A 20565-nucleotide genomic window follows, 5' to 3' on the forward strand; every position below is an offset into this window, starting at 1 on the left:
TTAAAATGACTTATTTTAGACTGAGAGTCATGATAGTATAAGTGTACATTTAAGTTATCTAAAAAACAAAACAGTTCTACAACAGGCCGGACATTTGATTTTGGGTGTACACTATTCAATTAAAAAATAACAACAATGTGTTTTAAAAGCTTCTTTAGAAAATGACAACTGAGTATCAAATTAGATTTCATAATATTATATTATGATTACCTCTGTTCGACTTTATCTTTTTGTGTAACCTGAAACTAGAAATTTCATATATATATATCACAAAAACTCTATGCTACTACTACATTTCATCGAGTTTTTATGACATTTTAGTAAACACTCCTTTAAAGAAAATAATTATAACAATAGTTGTGACTATGTATAAATTATAAGAAAAAGTTTTTGGTGTCATGGAAACTGATTATCTACAAATATTTTGTTATATATGAAATAACTCCATAAAGTACAATTATATATATAAACTTTTCATTATAAATACAATTTAATGTTTATAATTTACGAAATTGGGTAAAATGACTATAATAAGTGTTATAAAATGTCAATTTGTACTACACTTCAAATATGCTTATCGTCATGCATACTACATGCGTGTACTAGTATACATCTCTAGGATTCAGTAGAACTTAATTATTGGTATTAATTCTACGCGTTGAATGCGTTATTTTGTATTCACTGCACTAAGCATTAAACGAATTTTAATATCAGAAGAAACATTTTAAAATGGTGATTTTGTTTATTTTTTCAAGTCTATTAATTTTTTAATTTAACTTTATTAGTATTGTTCCTTCAAATCTAAAGCAGGGAAACGATTGGGGGTTCGGAAAAAAAAAAGTTTTCAGAAGGTTGAAAGACTCTCTTAAAAGTAATAGACCAAAGTTAACCCTCCTATCTTTCCGGAATCTGCGACTGCTTAGGTGCTAGGAGAGTTCAATACATTTGCGCGCATCTTTTGATTACAATTTTTGCCTAACTGTACATATTTATCATTTTTTGGTGTCTATTTATTATAATATTTTTGCAAATACAGTCCCTAGTGTTGACATTGGGTTACTTGCCATTAATTTTTATACCATTCCAAATTTTTTTTTCCAGGTTTAATGTCTTAAATTGCAAGTAGGGCGATGAAATTACAAGTAGAGTAAAACAAATTTGGGTCCAGAATTTTAAAGGAAAGTAGTGATTTGGTCCAGCTTAAAAAGGTTTAAAATTAGCACTTCAGAAGCTGTCAAAAGATTTCAAGACGCCCTAAACATAAAATTGTCATATTTTGAGTAAGAGACGATGAAGTTTTCTATAATTTTGATATAATTTGTCCCAAAAGTAGTACAACACACTGTGAAAGTTTCTTTGAGAAAGCGCAGGTGGGATTTTTTTTATTCTTATTTATGTTTTAAAAGAAATGCACTACGAAATAATTGTGGTCTCGGACCAGTATTGTAAATAATAAACCGATAATTTTATCTAAATGAAAATTTATAAATATTTTTTTATTTATTTATTTAAATATACACTAGTATATAAAAAAAATACAATGAAATTTTCTTTCCGCATATTACTATTTGTCAAAACATATCAACATGTAATTCGATTGTACTATTTTTTGGGCTAAAATAATGTGTTTTTTATTTTCACAAAGTATCGAGTTCAGATATCAAGATAACTTACTTATATTACGCGAACAAAATGAGGAAGTATTGCACCATAAGTAGCTTTAAAAAATAACTTTACGTTTTTTTTGTATTTTATGAAAATGTATGCATATAAAGATACACATTACAAAGTGCACGGTCACGCGGATACTATTGAAATGACTTTGTACGCATACATATAGTCACTGTTTTGACATCACTGGTTGTTGCTTTAGATTTTTACTTGCAATTTTGGTAAAACCTGACAATAGCTCTTATATGGTCTTACGTCAAGTAATAATAATAAAAAAAATACATTTAAAAAAATACACATAAATTACATTAATATCTGAATGAAACATTTGAAATTTTGCAAGATTTCCTCAAACTCCAATTTAAATTGATAAATCTGCGTGTGTTCCCCAAAGTTGTCTTAGTTGATACATGTTAATTTGATTTATTAATAAGATGATTAGAATAAAAGATTGATTGATTGATTGTTGGTTGCTTAACGTCCAGTGGCAAATGTTTCATGCAAATTCATGACGATTAGAATAAAAGGGACTTTATATATATATATATGAAAAAAACACATTCTGAGCGAGAGTTCAGAACTTTCTTTTGAAATATTTTAAAATTGATGTATTAGTTAATAGTTCACTTAAACATTCTTTTACTGATGAATGCAAATACAACTCTTTTGATGTGTGGTATTCTATGGTCGAACGGTTCTTTGACAAATTATTCTGACAGTTCTAAAAGCGTTAGGAATGATCCTAATTGTAGATCCTGACTTGAGGGTTCATCTGGGATGAAGGGCGGGGCATTCAGAATGCCACTTGTAAATGACGGCACATTGAATAGGGACAGAAATAAATCCTGCGACAGACACACTATTGACACTTTTAAAAGTGTTCTTGCATGGGTTCTGAGAAGTTATTGAGAGCGTGACATCCTTTATTAACAAAGCATCGAATGATAGGCCACATGTTGTTTGTCTGTTTCCTTTTTAGCCATGGCGTTGTCAGTTTGTTTTAAATTTATGAGTTTGACTGTCCTTTTGGTATCTTTCGTCCCTGTTTTTGATCGTACAAGTGGCTGCGAGTATATACGTCTTGCACTACTAAAAGGATATCCATCTTTGTCAAGGATTTTAAAACTACCGGTGGGAAGAATAACAAGTGATGAACATTTTTGAATACCACTTTATTTATAATTGAAGTTTAAACTTCAGTTAAATGAATAAGCGATTTCTGAACTTGTATGTAGTTTTAAATTCCGATTGTATTGATATCAGTTTTCTAAAATAAAACAGTTCCATTGATCATGGTCGGTTTTGTCTTTAATTTCATACTTTTGTTGTTGGTGCGATGAAGGGTAAATCGCTTTAAAATGATAAACTTGGCTTTAACTTTATGTAATTCATGTTTTTTTTCTCTTCAGAATCCTAGAATATATTATATGCACATAAAATCTGATGTGAAATTCCGATTTGCAACAACTTTAGTAACCAGCAAAGTTGCTAACAGTGCCAAAACTCCAATTGAAGCTCACTTTGAAGTAACTCTTCCAGATGCAGCATTTATTACAGAATTCATTATGTAAGTTATACTTTAGACTATGTATTGATTTCAAATAAAAAAAAAAGAGAAGAGGGAGAATAGACTAAAAGGTAATATAGAACTGAGAATGGAAAAGGCGAATATGTCAATCAGACAACAACTTGCCCAAATAGCAGAAAACAGCCCAAGGCCACCAATGAGTCTTCAACACTGCAAGGAAAATCGCATCCGGAGGCTGGATTGCTTAATGTAACTGCTACGTGAATTGTAACGAGGGACGTCAAAAATGCATCATACTAACATACCACCAGCATATTTTTGAATCAGATGGGGATACTTAAAAATTCAAAAGGTGTTTTGGTTTTGGTGGGGTTCGTTTGGTTCAATATCTTAATTTTGTGTACAATGGTTTTTGATTTATACGATGGTTTGTCTGGGTTTTTTTAAAACATACTCTTTACGTGTTCCCTTGTGTAATTATAATTCCTTCGTTTATTAAAGAGTAGCCCAAAAGTTGAGCACACTGTTCATCCTGAACACTTAGTTTATAATTCGTTGATATTATTTGGATACATGTACATGCACCATTGATTCTGGTTGGTCGACCGAGTATGGCGGTTTTTTGGTAGTGTGCTAGCCTTTGATTCTAGAAGTTTCTGGGTTCGATTCCTGTCCTATTAACACCGGACTAGAAAATTGGTACTTGCTGCTTCTCCACTCATCACGTGCACGTGACCGGCAATTAGGAGTTAAAATCCTGATCCGTGTGTCGGTCTCATACCTACCATTGTTTTATATTTTTATATCATATAAACATGCATGTAATAGTTGTCACTGAGCTTTAAAAAAACATTCCTCCTCCTCATCCAAAATATGAAATCTCAATTTTAAGCTAAAAATTTGAGTAAAACGAAATTATGTTGCGATATAAAATGAACTCGCAGGCTTATAATAAACGAATTGAAAGAGTTGAATAAAGAGACATGATAATGTATTTTTACGCAGTTGAAAGAAAAACCAATAACTACAATTTATCAACCATTGTGTTTTTTTCTTTTAGTACTTCTTTGACATAACTGCTCTTTTATTTCAGGGAAATCGATGGACGGACGTATCCTGGAGAAATCAACGAGAAAGCGAAAGCGAAAGAGAAATATGATACAGCAAAGAAAAGGGGTCAAAGTGCTGGACATGTGGCACAAAAGTAAGTACACACATGAAATAGCCAGTTAAATCTATTTAAAAGCACCGGAACCAATAACACTGTCGTCACATTATCAGTGTGTCCTATATAAAAGATTATATTCATTTTAATTATCTAAAACTAGAATTGCGGTGCCGCCAGTAAGCACATGGTAGAAAGGAATCGGACACTTTTGTGTACTAGTTTTTGATGAATTATGACCAAGATATTTTCTGTAATTATTATTTCATTTTTGTCAAAACAAATTCTCACCTAGTTTCATTAATTTGGTCGTTACATTGCATGAAAGGAATTTCCACTAGTTTTGGAATTTGAATTAATTGTCAGCACGTTTTTGGACACCTTTTCATGCCTACTACATGCAACCATAGCCAAATACCAGGAACCTAATAAAATAGCTAAAATTAAATATTGTGTAATTGGCCATAGTATTAAAATATATTATTCGTTTATTAGTTATTTGCATTTCATTTAATTGCAGACCAAGACATACCAATCGTTTTAGTGTTGATGTAAACATAGCAGCCGAAAGTAAAGTGACCTTTAACCTTACTTACCAAGAATTATTAGAGCGTGTCTATGAGGAATACGAGCATATTATATATGTAGACCCAGGCCAGATTGTGGAGGATTTCCAAATTGACGTGTATCTTCAGGAATCAAGAGACATTACTAAAGTCTCAGTGCCTCCACTCCGAAATGATATTATTTCCGATGTCAGTGGTAAATATTTTTCCTTCTAGTTTGAAGTCAGTAGACTATATTTCGCAACGGCTTAGATGATATAGAATATTATAAATCATACGATCTCAGTCGTAATATACATCTATAATTACCTTAATTAAGATTACATTTTTTACGCTCATATATATTGGATTTTCAGCAGAAGTAAAACCAAGAAGATGTGGTATAATTTCAAATGAAAGTCAGACAATATAAAAAAAGAAGATGTGGTATGATTGCCAATGAGACAACTATCCACAAAAGACCAAAATGACACAAACATTAACAATTATAGGTCACCGTACGGCCTTCAACAATGAACAAAGCCCATACCGCATATAGTCAGCTATAAAAGGCCCCGATAAGACAATGTAAAATAATTCAAACGAGAAAACTAACGGCCTGATTTATGTAAACAAAATGAACGAAAAACAAATATGTAACACATAAACAAACGACAACCACTGAATTACAGGCTCCTGACTTAGAACAGGCACATACATAAATAATGTGGCGGGGTTAAACATGCAAGCGGGCTCCCAACACTCCTCCTAAGCTGGGACATTGGTAGAACAGTACAACATAAGAACGAACTATACAAATCAGTTGAAAAAGGCTGAACTCATCAGATAGACAAAAAATAAAAGTATATATCAAAATCCGTTAAAATGAAGTGGATGTAAGAACTTATAGACAATCACACGGTCATCAACGTTTAGAAAAAGACATGTTCTTCTCATATATGTTATGATGGTATGATACTAAACCCCTAACGGGAAGGATTGTGCCTGATATTCATATGATGAAATCGTAATCTTTCAATCAGCTTAATTGAAGTCTGGAGCTGGCATGTCAGTTAACTGCTAGTAGTCTGTTGTTATTTATGTATAATTGTCATTTTGTTTATTTCTTTGGTTACATCTTCTGACATCAGACTCGGACTTCTCTTGAATTGAATTTTAAATGTACGTATTGTTATGCGTTTACTTTTCTACATTGGCTAGATGTATAGGGGGAGGGTTGAGATCTCAAAAACATGTTTAACCCCGCCGCATTTTTGCGCCTGTCCCAAGTCAGGAGCCTCTGGTCTTTGTAAGTCTTGTATTATTTTAATTTTAGTTTCTTGTGTACAATTTGGAATTAGTATGGCGTTCATTATCACTGAACTAGTATAAATTTGTTTAGGGGCCAGTTGAAGGCCGCCTCCAGGTGCGGGAATTTCTCGTTACATTGAAGACCTGTTGGTGACCTTCTGTTGTTGTTTTTTCTTTGTCGGCTTGTTGTCTCTTTGATACATTCCCCATTTCCATTCTCATATTTATACTGTATAGTCGGCGTTTAAGAGACTTGGTATACATTTGTATATAATAATTATATTGAATACCATAAATGTGTCTTCACTTTTTCAACCGAATCAAATAATTTTCTTTCTTATACAGAAGGGAAAAACGCGTTAGCTGTTATTGACCGACCAACATCGAAGTCTGCCACTATTCATTATGCCCCATCCACCGATGACCAGAAACAGATGTCTGACCAGGGAATATCAGGATTGTTTGTTGTCGAGTATGATGTCCAGAGAAAATTTGATGCTGGTGAAGTCATGGTAAAACTATATTCTTATTTAATTCAATTTCGTTATGCAAAGCTTAATTGGTCAAACATGAGCCTTAAAATGACTCAAATAAGTTAAGTCTGCCATTTGATATTTTATCGTGTGTTTTCTATGTTGTGATGTTATGCTATTGTTTCGGAAAAAGGGAGAAGGTTTGAATTCATTAAAACGTTTAATCCCGATGCAAATGTTTCCACCTGTCCTACGTCAGGAATCTGATGTACAGTAGTTGTCGTTTGTATATGTAATATATACGTGTTTCTGGTTTCTCGTTTTTTATATAGATTACACCGTTGGTTTTCCCATTTGAATGGTTTTACACTTGTAATTTTGGGGCCCTTTATAGCTTTTTTGATCGATGTGAGCCAAGGCTCTGTGTTGAATATAATGGTTTACTTTTTTTAAATTATCATGACTTGGATGGAGAGTTGTCTCATTGGCACTCACACCACATCTTCCTATATCAAACATTACAGTGGCCATGTTATAAAGAATTCCATTTATAATGTTCATGTATGCCCCTTAAATATATGCTCTTTATACTTTTCAAAGTTGTTTAAGGATATATATATCTCAATTTATTTGATAAGAAAGCGGAAAAAAAGCAACAACAAGAAAAAAAAAAGAATTTTAATTAACTTAAAGTTCTGTTAAAGTTGAGTTTCAGTGTTGTAGATTTAGTTTTAGAGTATTTCCGTGTTCGTGATGTAGGTTTATTGTATTACTTGTTCTTGTTGGTGTTAAAATGAAATCCTGATTTTTATTGTGTCTTTTGTTGTTGAAACATTTTCAGTCTTTTAACTTGAAATAATTTGAATAAATTTTTAAGTTCAATTGCAACTTTGTGATTTAATATTGATAAACACAAAGTTTATTCGACACCATTTATTAAATATGAACGAATAATTCTAAATTATGACAAAACGCACATTTGAAAATCATATTTTCACAGGTTGTAGATGGGTATTTTGTACATTTCTTTGCGCCAGAAGGTATGGACCCTATACCAAAAGACGTGTTATTTATCTTAGATGTAAGTTCATCCATGTCTGGCACTAAAATCCAACAACAAAGAGATGCTATGGATAGCATATTGCAGGACCTACACGAAGGTGATCAATTCAACATCATGGAGTTCAGTACACGTGCAAATTTATGGCAGAAGACCTTATTGTCAGCTAACACAGAGAACAAACAAAAAGCGCGTAATTATGCAAGAAAAATGAAAGCGACTGGATGTAAGTTTAATGTAATGGATAAATAATTATAACATTTACTGGAGAGCGAAGTATTGTATTGCTGGTGGACTGTTAGTCCTGAGTGTATCAATAGCCAAGTAGCTACATGTAGAACTTCGTTTCTTGCGTACACACTGTTATAAGATTCATTTAAAATGAGGAATATGTCTCACCCACGCAAAGCTCTGATTCACCATCGGGATTTGTTTGTGTTATCGTTTTCGTTCACTAACTTAGCATTGCCTCAAACAGTTGTAATTCAAATATTTGCAATCTCATGACTCTTTGATATTCCAAATCATGTTAGCTCAATTTATTTTTGGCAATGTTTCTTAAATGCGGGATGGGTTTTTAATTGTCTATCGAAGAACTAAGTTGAAATATAATCTACAAAAAAAAATCATTCTAGAATGGAATACGTACAAAAACACCAAATATACTCCATCTGATGATTTGTTTCTTTTTAGGGACGGACATTAACACTGCCATGTTAAGAGGAATCGAGTTTCTGAATTCTATACCAAGTAAAGGAACTTCAGGAAATCGTATGAAGTTACTTGTTTTTCTGACTGACGGTCAAGCATCAAAGGGTGAACAAAATAGAGATAATATTCTTAACAATATCGACAAGAAAAATATCAAAGGATTGCCTGTTTTCAGTCTTGCCTTTGGGAACGACGCCGATTATGAATTTGTAAAAAAGGTTGCAGTAAAAAATAAAGGTGTTGCTCGCAAGATTTTTGAAGACTCTGACGCATCTTTGCAGATAAAAGGCTTTTACAATGAAATTTCGTCGTCAGCTTTACAAAATGTTTCTTTTAAATATCTTGACAAAAATACAGATGTCACTGTAAATGCAACTAAAATGAATTTTAATACGTTTTTCAACGGAAAAGAAATCGTCATTGCTGGGAAACTATCCGACGACAACGTACAAGTGCTGAATCTAATAGTAACTGGCAATGGGGTGGATGGTCACGTGGAACTAGAACTCGAATCGGATATAAAGAGTCGAGTTCCGGAATTAACAAAAGTTGGTGACCTTGAAAAAATCACCGAAAGAATATGGGCATATTTAACAATCAAACAACTTTTAGAAAAAGCAATCGGTGAAAACAATGAAGCAGAAAAGAAAAAGTTAAATGACAAGGCTTTAGGAATGTCAATGAAGGTAATTACTTGATTGTATCTAATAACTCTTTGAAAACTAATAAACATAATAAAGAAAAGGGGGTTTTGATTTTCCTCGTAGTAAAAATCGTTTCATATTGACGTATATTGAAACTTTTAAATTTAGTATTCGAATGGATTGAAAAAAAAACAATTATATAATCTTTAATTAAGAAAAATCTCTTCGCAGTACATTTTTTTTGCTATCGTCTTGAAAACTATGAAATTAAGACAAAATGTGGTTTACGTAAATGACCATCAAGACAAGATCTCCGGGCAAAATAAATAAATATTGCCGAAATGTCCAATTCACTTATGAAAGAAATTATAGCAGCATCCCTCAAATAATAGTTTATTTTATATTGGTGTGTTTCAATTGGATGTTATTTTTAAAACGACAATATACTTTTATGTAGAGAGAATAAGAATGCTTGAATAGCATACATGATCACGAAGACAAGCTGGTCATTTGCAATAGTTTTCAGTTAACTCTTTAAAGGACTTATTGAGCATGTACTGTCATAGTTAAATTACCCATTTTGTATAGAATAAGGATATGAGTTTCAATGAAACAACTTTCCACAAAAATTCAAATGACTGGAATTTAAGAAGCTATTATAGGTTTTCTCTACAAGGAACAAATCCCGCACCGTAAAGTGACCTACATGTACCTCGACATGACAAAATATGAAACAATTCAAAAGAAAAACAAAAAGCCTAAACTATGAACGAACTTGTCAATGCAACTAAAAGCATAAATGACAACCAGCAACCAACGACAACTTCTGAATTTTAGGCTCCGGACCTGGAATAGACACAAATACACTGAACATACTAATCTAGGAGCACCACTTTACACGGAATCTTCAGACGACTTCTTATAGGAGTTATTTTCATGCAATGACGGGTTTTATCTTACTTTTTAGTCCATAATTTATTTTATAGAAGATAGAATAGTCAATATTTTTAAGCAAAATAGTAACTACAAATAAACCCAAATGACGAATTCGGGAATCGACATCTGATAGGAGTTATTGCCCTTGTCTGATAATCAAACCTATTTGATGGAGCTCAGCCATTGCCACTTTTATAGTAAGAGAAAAATAATTGTGTTTTTTTTAAATTTAATTTGTCCATGTTTTGCCTACATGTAGCATTGTCATTATTTCTTTTCAATTTATGAGCTTAAATACCCCTTTGGTGTCTTTCGACTCTCTGTTATTCTGAATTGCATATTATGAACTGTTTATATTTTCAGTACAAGTTTGTTACACCTTTGACCTCTATGGTTGTTACAAAACCAGACGAACGAGATCTCGGAGCTTATGAAGAAGACGAAGATGCAAGACGTATGTTGAACTTTATTTTTATATTCAACCATTAAACTGTTTGGTTTACTTTAAATTAAGATTATACATACTATGATAGTACTTACTTCTACGTAGTTTTCTCTCTGGGGTCGAGTTTTCTCATTGGCAATTATACTAAACGAAATGTAAATCTTTTGTCGAAAAGCGTTTTATTTGTTCAACGACACCTCAATCTAGTGGATGTTGTGAATGAAAAGAAAAAAAAGAAAAGAAGAACACGATGAATGGAGAAAACAAAACAAAGCTGAAAAAAATTAACACATTTGATCACATAAAAAGAAATCAAGGATCATACACAAATGGGACCCAACAGCAAATTAAAGAGACATTCAGTGGTCAACATGTACATGTAGTATCTTTTTAGATACATTATGTACTGGCCGGACCAGTGAGTGTAACCAAGATGACTGGATTTAAGTAAAGATAAAACAATCAGGTCTGAGGAGCTGACTTTTATTTCACTACCAATCCAAATGGTGAAACCTGAAAATTCAAAAATAAATACACTTTTTCAATGTGTTCAATGATAGTTAAACTCCATAAAAAAATACGGACAAACAGTTCGTAGATATATAAAGCTGTTCAAGTTCTTTATAATAATAAATGGACGAGTATGCTTGCACACGTCTGGTTCTGTCTTGGATTTAATTGTGTTTTCGCAGATACGAACAGTTTGAACGGTGAAATGTTCTTTATAACATAGGAAAATATATTAAAACAGTTCATCGCTTATGTAAAGACATGATTTGTCTTTTTAAATGTAACTCACGCTGTGGTTAGCCACGAATTGTTCCTTTGGACCTCGGGTTTTGGACAAACTATCCGCTGAATGTTCTTTGCAGTTGTGCACACGGCCTGCTAAGCAGTTTCGTCACTGAGAAGAGAGGGGAAAGTAACACGGATTCCTACACTGTCCTGTATAAAACTCCTAAAACTGGAGCACATAAAGCGATGTACGCAATGAAACATAAATATTATGAAATGATGATCACATGAAGAACAAATGATGAATGAGTTCCAGAACACATTATTTTTAGTGTTACGACATTTATACTGATTATAATTATCAAACGATGTGTATCTAAATTGGTTCTGAATCATTTCGATCAAAGATAATTTGAAAACGTCTATAACTCATAATGAACATTTACTTTTGAAATTATTATTGTTTTCTGCACAGTTGCCCTTGCTGATACTATAAATGGTCCGAGAACAGCAGGTTATTCACCAGGAAGTAGCATAGTGATCCCTAGTCGGACACCATCCGGTGGTTCTTCGTCAACTAGTAGGATAGCTTATAGTCAAAACAGAGGAAGCGGTGGTGGTGGTGGTGGTGGCAGTCGTGGAGGAGGAGGTGTGTACATTTAAAACAAGAAGACATATTTGAAAGCCTTTCAAATTTTATAGAAAAATTGGTAAAAGTGGTTGAGTTGAGTACATATATTATTGCCCTTATCTAAAAAATGTTTATTTATTGTAATAATTTTGCACTGGTATTGAGACAGAAAGAGCAATTTTAGTTTGACGTTTATAAAAAAACCTATCTGTCCAGTAAAACGTACATATACAATTGATAGCTTTCTATGCGGTATTGCTTTTGTGACTTGTTGCAACTCGATAGTTGTTAACTTCTATGTCAATTGGTCTCTGGTAGTGAGTGATAGTGTTGCTAATCATATCGCATCTTCTTACTTATTAAGTTGTTTAACTGACGTACGTTGCTCCAAAATGTTGAAGGGGTTATATATTATAATTCTCATATCATTGACGTTTTATATAAACTCACAAAAACAGTTTGATAAAACTAAAAAAAAGCTTGTTTTTATTGCATGGATTGTCTTTCGCCCTTTTTACTGATGGGTCAATCATTTGCCATCAGTTAAAAAAATAAAGTTGACAACCATTAAAAAAATGCTTTTAAATTGGGGGGACATGAAATGCTGTTTTGAGAAAAAAAATACCGAGTACTTATATCTACTATCAGTCCAGAATTTGATTTTGAAAGGAGGATGGTTTTTTTGCAACAAACGTTTGCGGTCCTTTAATTCTGTGAAATTGTAAGAATTACTTGAGTATTAGTGTATGGATCTCTATAAAATCATATCACAAGGTTCCATACCACAAAACAAGGTTGGGATTGATTTGGGGGGTTATTGTCTGAACTGGTTAAAAATTTTGGACCAAAAAAGGGGTCAACACATGCATTTTTCTTGTTTCAAGACAATTATAACTTGTGATTAAGTGTACGATTCTCTATGAAATTGTACCAACAGGTTCCATATCTCATTCAGAAGGTGAGGATTTATTTTTGGGGTTGTGGCCGGCCGAAAATGTTTAAAAACGGGAGTTGAAAACAAATTTTTTCTCGTCTCCTAACAATAACTAGTATAAAAGAGGGACGAAAGATACCAAAGGGACAGTCAAACTCATAAATCTAAAACAAACTGACAACGCCATTGCTAAAAATGAAAAGACAAACAGAGAAACAATAGTACACATGACACAACATAGAAAACTAAAGAATATACAACACGAACCCCACCAAAAACTAGGGGTGATCTCAGGTGCTCCGGAAGGGTAAGCAGATCCTGCTCCACATGTGGCACCCGTCGTGTTGCCTATATGATTACAAATCCGGTAAATAGTCTAATTCGGTAGGTCACATTCATGAAAGGGAAGGGGATTGTAGTTACGACGTAAGGAACATATCCGGTATCATTTGATAAACGGTTATTCCATAACGGTCAACCAACTCGTGATGGCGTCCTTAAAATTTACAAAGGGATGATTTCAACTTCACCATTTGGAACTCTTGGTTTAATAACTTCCTTGTGAGCAGTAACTCTCTATCAAGAAAATCATGATAGGAAATGCAAGCACGGGAATATCGTATCAATTGGGAGATATATACCCCGTATGCAGGTGCTGCTGGAATGTTGCTACTTAGAAATGGAAAGTTCACAATTGGAAAGCTGAAATCATCTCTTTTGTCGTAAAGTTTTAAGAGTATATGAAGTTGTACCACATGGTTACATACCAAACATAGAAAGATGGGATTGATTTTTGGGTTGATGGCACTAGACATTCGGAAAAAAAGGACCAACACAATACTTTGTAATACTATGTATAAATTGCTTATTTCTTTAACAATGATAATGATACTGAGTTCAATTCTGGAATTTTGGGGATTCTTTAGTACATTGTACATGTATGCTGAATCTAACCGTGTATTTAGATTTTGCATATTGGGCACGGTGCCTGATCCTCGTTGAGATCTAAAGTGTAGAAATTGAACTTTGTTTGATTTCAACAACATTGGTGATTTTTGATATGCCAAGTATAACCATTTATAGTTGGATTTGTCCACACTTAGGTGTAAAGGGTTCAAATTAAATTTTGTTGGATTTCAACAAAAACTGAATTGGTTCGTTCTTAATCTGATTATAACTGTGTTCATATTTTTTTTTACTTTAGATTCGGGTTTCAAATTTATCCACATTGAGATTCAGAGGGTCCAAAATTAAACTGATTTTGATTTTTACAAGAATCAAATGTATATGGCTTCTTGATATTCTAAACGTGACTTTATTTAGAATTTCGATTTTCGGCACAGTTTTTTTAAGTTGGCAAAAATGGGGTTTCAAAATTAAGCTTTGTTTGTGTTCCTTTAAAATTTAATACTAGTATATGGGATTCTTTCATTTGCGCAATCTAACGGTGTGTTTGGAATGTGTTCTTGAACGAAACAAAATATCTATCAAACTATTATATTTCCACAAAAGTTTCAAATTTTATTGCCGTTCCTTAGCAGTGCATCCGGGTCCCTCTCAACTTTTGCGCAACTTAGTTTTATTGATCAGCATAATTTGGTTTGGATTTGGATGGTATAAATGCTAAAAGTGAGACAAAATTTGCGACTGAGGCTCAATGATTCTCTAGTGTCAGGCGTTCTAAACTATACGCTTGGTAGATAATTACCCCATTTGATCTGAGAATATATGTTGAAATGATCTTAACTTTTATTCTCCTTGTATTTTTGGAGTTACTCCTTAATCTTTCTCTTCACTTTCAGGTGGAGGAGATCCACATTTTATGTTGAGGATTAATGGTATAGAGTTCCCAATATGCTTCGATGTCGATACACGTGACGGAGATGTTATCCGGATGTTGAAAGATCCAATCGCAGGTATGCATTGTAATTGGCTACATTGATACTATAACATGTAAAATTAGACGCATTAGATTATGAAAAAGGGTTTCTAGTGTTCCTAGTTCTTCAGTGTTATTTTTTTAAGAATGGAATGCTTCTTTTTGTAACTTAATTGGGGTGTAAAAGCGTTGACCGAAGTACATTTTGTTCCGCGCTTCATTCTAAAAATGTGCGCACGGTCAACGCTTTTTTCAACCCTATGAAGTTACAAAAAGAAGCATTCAATACTTATAATTACATTGTTTTAGCAAGGATCATGAAAACACGATTTTTATCAATATTTTATTCAATTTACCTGTGCACTTTATTGTGGGACCTCGTGTCATCATGAGTGATAATTTTTATTGTGTAATGCAATTGACTAAGGAATAAAACGAGATTGCAGTGTAGCCAATCAGAATAACATATTATAATGAAACGTACATCTAATGTAATTATTTCTTTGTATGCATCTTTTATCTGCATAAATATGTAGATTCGTAAACTGAAATGTTGTTGATTTGAATCTGAAATAAAAACCTTGCACTACACATAACTGTATCTTGAAAGTACACAAAAGCCCAAAATTACTTATATAAAAGATTAAACATTTTTCTAAAGTATCCTATAGCTATTGTATCAGCAGTGTAAATCAAGCTGTAAAGTAACTGAAAAACTATCTATTTTTGGAGAGTGTCAATCAGATGACTATTTAACTGGCATAATAATAATGGCGCAATGAAGTCGAAAAAAAGGATAACAGTTTAGGCTGATTATTATCTTGAATACCAATTTGACATCTCCGGGTAATATTTTTATATTCATTTCTTAAAACAGGTATAACTATAAACGCTGGAATTATTGGATCAACAGCTAAAAAAACTAATGGAGAATTTAAAACATTTGTTGGAGAACTTGCTATCTTGACCCCTGCAGCACGCATTTACATAAAACCAGATGACATTACATTTAATAGAGCTGCATTATCTTGGAATGACGAAAGCGTCTTTGAAATGGAAGGAATAAAAATACACGTGAATAGAAATGAACTTCATGACCGAACAATATACATTGATTTTGGAAATGACATCATTATTGAAATCCGTCGACTTATGAAGGAAGGGACTGACCGTGTTGTTAACCACCTTAACATGTACATTGACAAAGAAACGGGAATATCAGACATAGCCGGAGGTATCATAGGTAAGTTTACAATTTTATCAGATTTTAATTACAGATAAGCAGAAGTTACTTTTTCATATATCTATAACTCAATTTCATTTTAAATCATTGACATAGGAAGACTAAAAATGGATAATTTCCTGATAGTCCATCACACCTTTTATAGACTGCCAGTTTATCAAGTCATTCGGTATTTAAGAGCTTGCAGCTGCTACTTAGAAATTATAAAACGTCACCAGTGTCTGGGCGGAATGTTGATGAACTAGGATTAAAAGAACGTACGCTCGTCCTTTTTAAAAAAAAAAGAGTCGATATCAAAACCCTGTTCATAAATATTCCGTATAACTTCAACAATAATACATGATGGTCTTAAAGTAAAAAATCAAGGCACTGACGTTGTAAATCATCTTAAAAACGTGTTATAGTGTTCTTTTATTTGCTTTTGTAACTTAAGTGTTTTGTCCTGTTTTGGTAATATCCTTTTTGGCACGGCTCGGTAACTATGCATCCCGCCACTGTGTTGTTCTGCTGTGGTCATTTTTTGTATTCGTGTCTTTCGTTTTTGCTTACTAAGTATGTGCTTTGTCTATATACCATTTTGTTTTTCTTTGTTGACATATTTGTAAGTTTGTATAGTGATTCAAAGACTATAATACAATGTTGACTGTTATACCCCTATTTTGGACTTTTTTGTTTACCTTTTATGTGCGTTTGTTTTGTTCACACATTGTGTTTAATATAATGGAATTTTATGCGACTGTCAAACAAGTGAGAGATTTAAGGCATCATTTTATACATAAGGAAATGCATGTAACTAGTCAGGAATATGACAGTTGTTTTCCATTCGTTGGATGTGTTTGAGCTTTTTATTTTGCCATTTGATACAAGTCTTTCTGATTTGAATTTTCCTTTCTGTTGAGAGGACAATTCTACAAACATGATGACTTGATTAAAGCCATTAATTGTTAAACAAGTATTATTATGCAAATATTAATAATTTTAAAAAAAATCCATTTGATACCCTCAATGATCTTCAACATCGTACTTTACTTGGCCCTTCAAGTATTTTATTCGAACATCACTGGAGTGGTGTCTTTTGACGCTTCTGGTGCACACATATAAGCCTGGTATCTTTGATAAGGATTTTGTTACAACCACTACATTTGTATGCCCAATCCACGGTTGCTGGCAGATTCCACCCTGTGGATATCACTAGTTCAGAAGTCAGCACTTTTGTACATACTGATTTTATTACTAGTATATATATTATGGTCTATGATCATATTGATAAATTAACTTCTCACAAAATATTACATTGTTCGAAATACATAGAATTTTATACCACAGAAAAAAACTACCTAAGCTTTATTTTGCAAAAGGCAGGTTTTTTTTTAAAAGCAGCATTGTAAGAAGCAAAAAAAATACGAAGAGGACAAGGAAAAGCCATAAAAAACCAAAATGTTTTTGGCAGTTTGGCATTAAGGGCATACAGTAAAGTAGCAATTAAAATCAACAACGTCACCAATTCGGTTACATGAATGAAACACACATGTAGTATATTTAATCTATTATAGCTAAAACTATGCTTTTCCGATGTTTTTTTTGGTGTTTTTTCCAATTTTGCAAAAAGAATGCATTATCAGAATTGCAAAACTGAAATAAAAATAACTTTAGAATTATTTATATAATTATGCATTTGTATAAGCACGAGAATTGAAAAATCAAGTCCGTCTGTTTTGGATTTAAATGACTGTATTTAGAATGCAAAGTGAAAAAAACATTATACCTTCTACTGTAATGCAAAAGATAACCTACGAATTCATGAACGAGTTCATACCAGTTTATAGATCGTGTAGGTAGTGTGAAAATGTTTATCAGTCTTGCAAGGATTTCATGCCAAAATTTTAACTGATATCGTGTCGAACAGGCATGAGTGATCATATATTTGTTACTTCTTGTTTGTATTCATATTAAAATATTGATCTGACTGGACATTCTAGATGTATACAGTAACTGTATTACCTTTTTGTTTATTACATGTTCATTTAAAATAATCACAGTAAAACACGACGGGTACCGCATGTGGAGGAGGATCTGCTTACTCCTCTTGAGCACCTGAGATAACCCAAAGATTTTGGTAGGGTTCGTGTCGTTTTATAGTCTTTAGTTTTCCATGTTGTGTCTAGTGTACTGTTATCATTTATAAAAGAAGATGTGGTATGATTTCCAATGAGACAACTGTCCACAAGAGACAGTTTTTCTGTTTGTTTTTTATCTTTTGTAGCCATGGCGTTGTTAGTTTATTTTTGATCTTTGAGTTTGAACTCAAATATCTGCTCCTCTTAGACACACCCTAGTTTTTATATTGTAAATATAGTGCTTAACAACATTTGTTTTATATATTTTAGGTCAGTTTGTTCATAAAAAGACAACACTATTTAAGATTGGACTGGACAAAAAAGGAAGAGAGCATGGACACTTTAGAGAGACTGAAAATATGACTAAAACTCATTTTAATGCCATTCTACACAAGAAGCCAGATATAATTACTGGCGAAATGGTCTGGTGTTGGAATGTCTACAAGAAAACTGAAGGACTTTTAGATGGTGATTTGAAAGATTATTTCATTTCTGATATTGGTTATGCATACAGTCCTTGGGTGGAGTAAACTTTCCACTAACACAATACACCATTACACCATGCACCATACACCATTACACCATACACGTTACACCTTTGCACTATATACACCTTACACATTACACCATTACGTAATTTAATTTCAAAGAAAAGCTTGCGACTACAAAATTATTTATTTATTTAAAAAAACAAATTTTGATCACAATATTGTAAATTAATGTATAAAATTCAAAATCAGTTCTTATCAATATTTTGCAGAGTTTTAAATGTCGTACACCATTCGTTTACACATTCCCGATCGCACGTTACACCATTACACCATTTACACCATTCCCCTTACACCACATACCATAGCAACATACACCTCCTATCATTGCACCATATGCCATACAACATTACACCATACACGTGTTTTGGGATGTTTACACCATCGAAATGCTGTAGTAACAAAATGTTTATTATTCTAAATACCCTTATCTCAGATATTATTAGTTCATTGTATTTGAATTGTTCAATGACAATGTCATTAACATGCTATGTAATATGGCGTTACAACTGCTAGAACTACGTCGTCAGTTCCTATTATCAACGTTTTGACTTCATTTTCTTGCCATAATTAATGCAAGTTCTTATAATTGGAGAAGTATTTGTTTTTATTCAAAAGCAAACAGAAGAATACAGAGAGAGGTTGAGTCAACATCACCGGCAATCATCACCGTCTCGGCAATCTTATATATATGATTTTTAGCAATGGCGTTGTCAGTTTATTTTCTATTTATGAGTTTGACTGTCCCTCTGGTATCTTTCGTCCCTCTTCTACATTTTCACTTCATACACCATAGAACTATCAAGAAAAAGTGTTTTTTTTAACACATCAAAGTGTTCTTCTAATTACTTTAAAGTAATCAATCTTCATTTTTTTTTCAATTTATGTTAAGGTTGTCGATGTGTAAAAGAAAACTTTTTAATTTGTGACAGAAACCGTGGTAATTTTAAATAATGCGAATTCATTGTATATATTCAAACAATCAAAATAGGTGAAATCTTGTTAGTTAAAGTATGGTTAATATTCCCAGAACCATACATATGTGACAATGATCATCGCCAAGTATAAGTCTTGTCTTAACAGGTAATAATGTATCAATTAGTTTAAATCCAATATCAAGATCCAAAACATATATTATTTCAATAGAGTGGTGATATCTGGAAACTAAGATGACAATAACATTCCACGAAAGACAGGAATTCATATTGAATTTATAATATATATATGATTTATCTTCTTTGAATTTTGTATGTACAAATTAAAACATTACAGCACAGTATTGTATATGTAAGATATTAAATCTAGTTTTGAATAATGGCGTTTTTCTTTCATGCTTGAAAAGCATTGTCATTTACCCACATGAAAACAATATTTATTTGTATAAATAATTCATGCAATACGTAATTTTGTTAAAATAGTACTACATGAAATTCTCTACAATTTTTAACTGATGTTGCAAATTTAATTTTTATGCCCCACCTACGATAGTAGAGGGCATTATGTTTTCTGGTCTGTGCGTCCGTTCGTCCGTCTGTTTGTTGATCGTACCGTCCGATCGTCCGTCTTTCCCGCTTCAGGTTTTGGTCAAGGAAGTTTTTGATGGAGCTTAAGTTGAATCAACTTGAAACTTAGTACACATGTTCCTTATGATATGATCTTGCTTATTTTATGACCAAATTACACTTTTGACCCCAATTTCATGCTCCACTGATAATAGAAAATGAAATAGCGAGTTTCAGGTTAAAGTTTTTGATCAAGGAAGTTTTTGAAAAATTGAAGTCCAATCAACTTACACATTTTCCCTATGGTATGATCTGTCTAATTTGTTAGATTTTTTACCCGATTTCACGGTCCATTGAACATGGAAAATGATAGTGCGAGTTGGACATCCGTGTACTTTGGACACGTTATTGTTTTGCAATATTTTATTCCTCATATCGAATTATTGTCAAAATAATTTTCAAGCGACACCCTCAGTTTATGTTCGAT

At 32.7% G+C, this 20565-nt stretch overlaps 1 protein-coding gene across 2 annotated transcripts in view; it reads left to right on the forward strand.

The window, feature by feature from the left end:
- LOC134719944 (inter-alpha-trypsin inhibitor heavy chain H3-like) overlaps positions 1-19891 on the forward strand; it is a 33290-nt gene extending 13399 nt beyond the window's left edge. For both annotated transcript variants that reach the window (XM_063582798.1, XM_063582799.1), the window contains exons 2-12: positions 3081-3238; positions 4293-4403; positions 4885-5126; positions 6566-6732; positions 7694-7979; positions 8447-9150; positions 10408-10498; positions 11700-11873; positions 14592-14705; positions 15546-15911; positions 18299-19891. In XM_063582798.1, the coding sequence (XP_063438868.1) occupies positions 3081-3238; positions 4293-4403; positions 4885-5126; positions 6566-6732; positions 7694-7979; positions 8447-9150; positions 10408-10498; positions 11700-11873; positions 14592-14705; positions 15546-15911; positions 18299-18558 (2673 nt within the window). In that variant the 3' untranslated portion in view covers positions 18559-19891. The remainder of the gene's footprint in view (positions 1-3080; positions 3239-4292; positions 4404-4884; positions 5127-6565; positions 6733-7693; positions 7980-8446; positions 9151-10407; positions 10499-11699; positions 11874-14591; positions 14706-15545; positions 15912-18298) is intronic.
- The last annotated feature ends 674 nt before the right edge of the window (positions 19892-20565 follow it).

Source organism: Mytilus trossulus, chromosome 1, assembly GCF_036588685.1.
Source record: "Mytilus trossulus isolate FHL-02 chromosome 1, PNRI_Mtr1.1.1.hap1, whole genome shotgun sequence".
NCBI classification, from domain to species: domain Eukaryota; kingdom Metazoa; phylum Mollusca; class Bivalvia; order Mytilida; family Mytilidae; genus Mytilus; species Mytilus trossulus.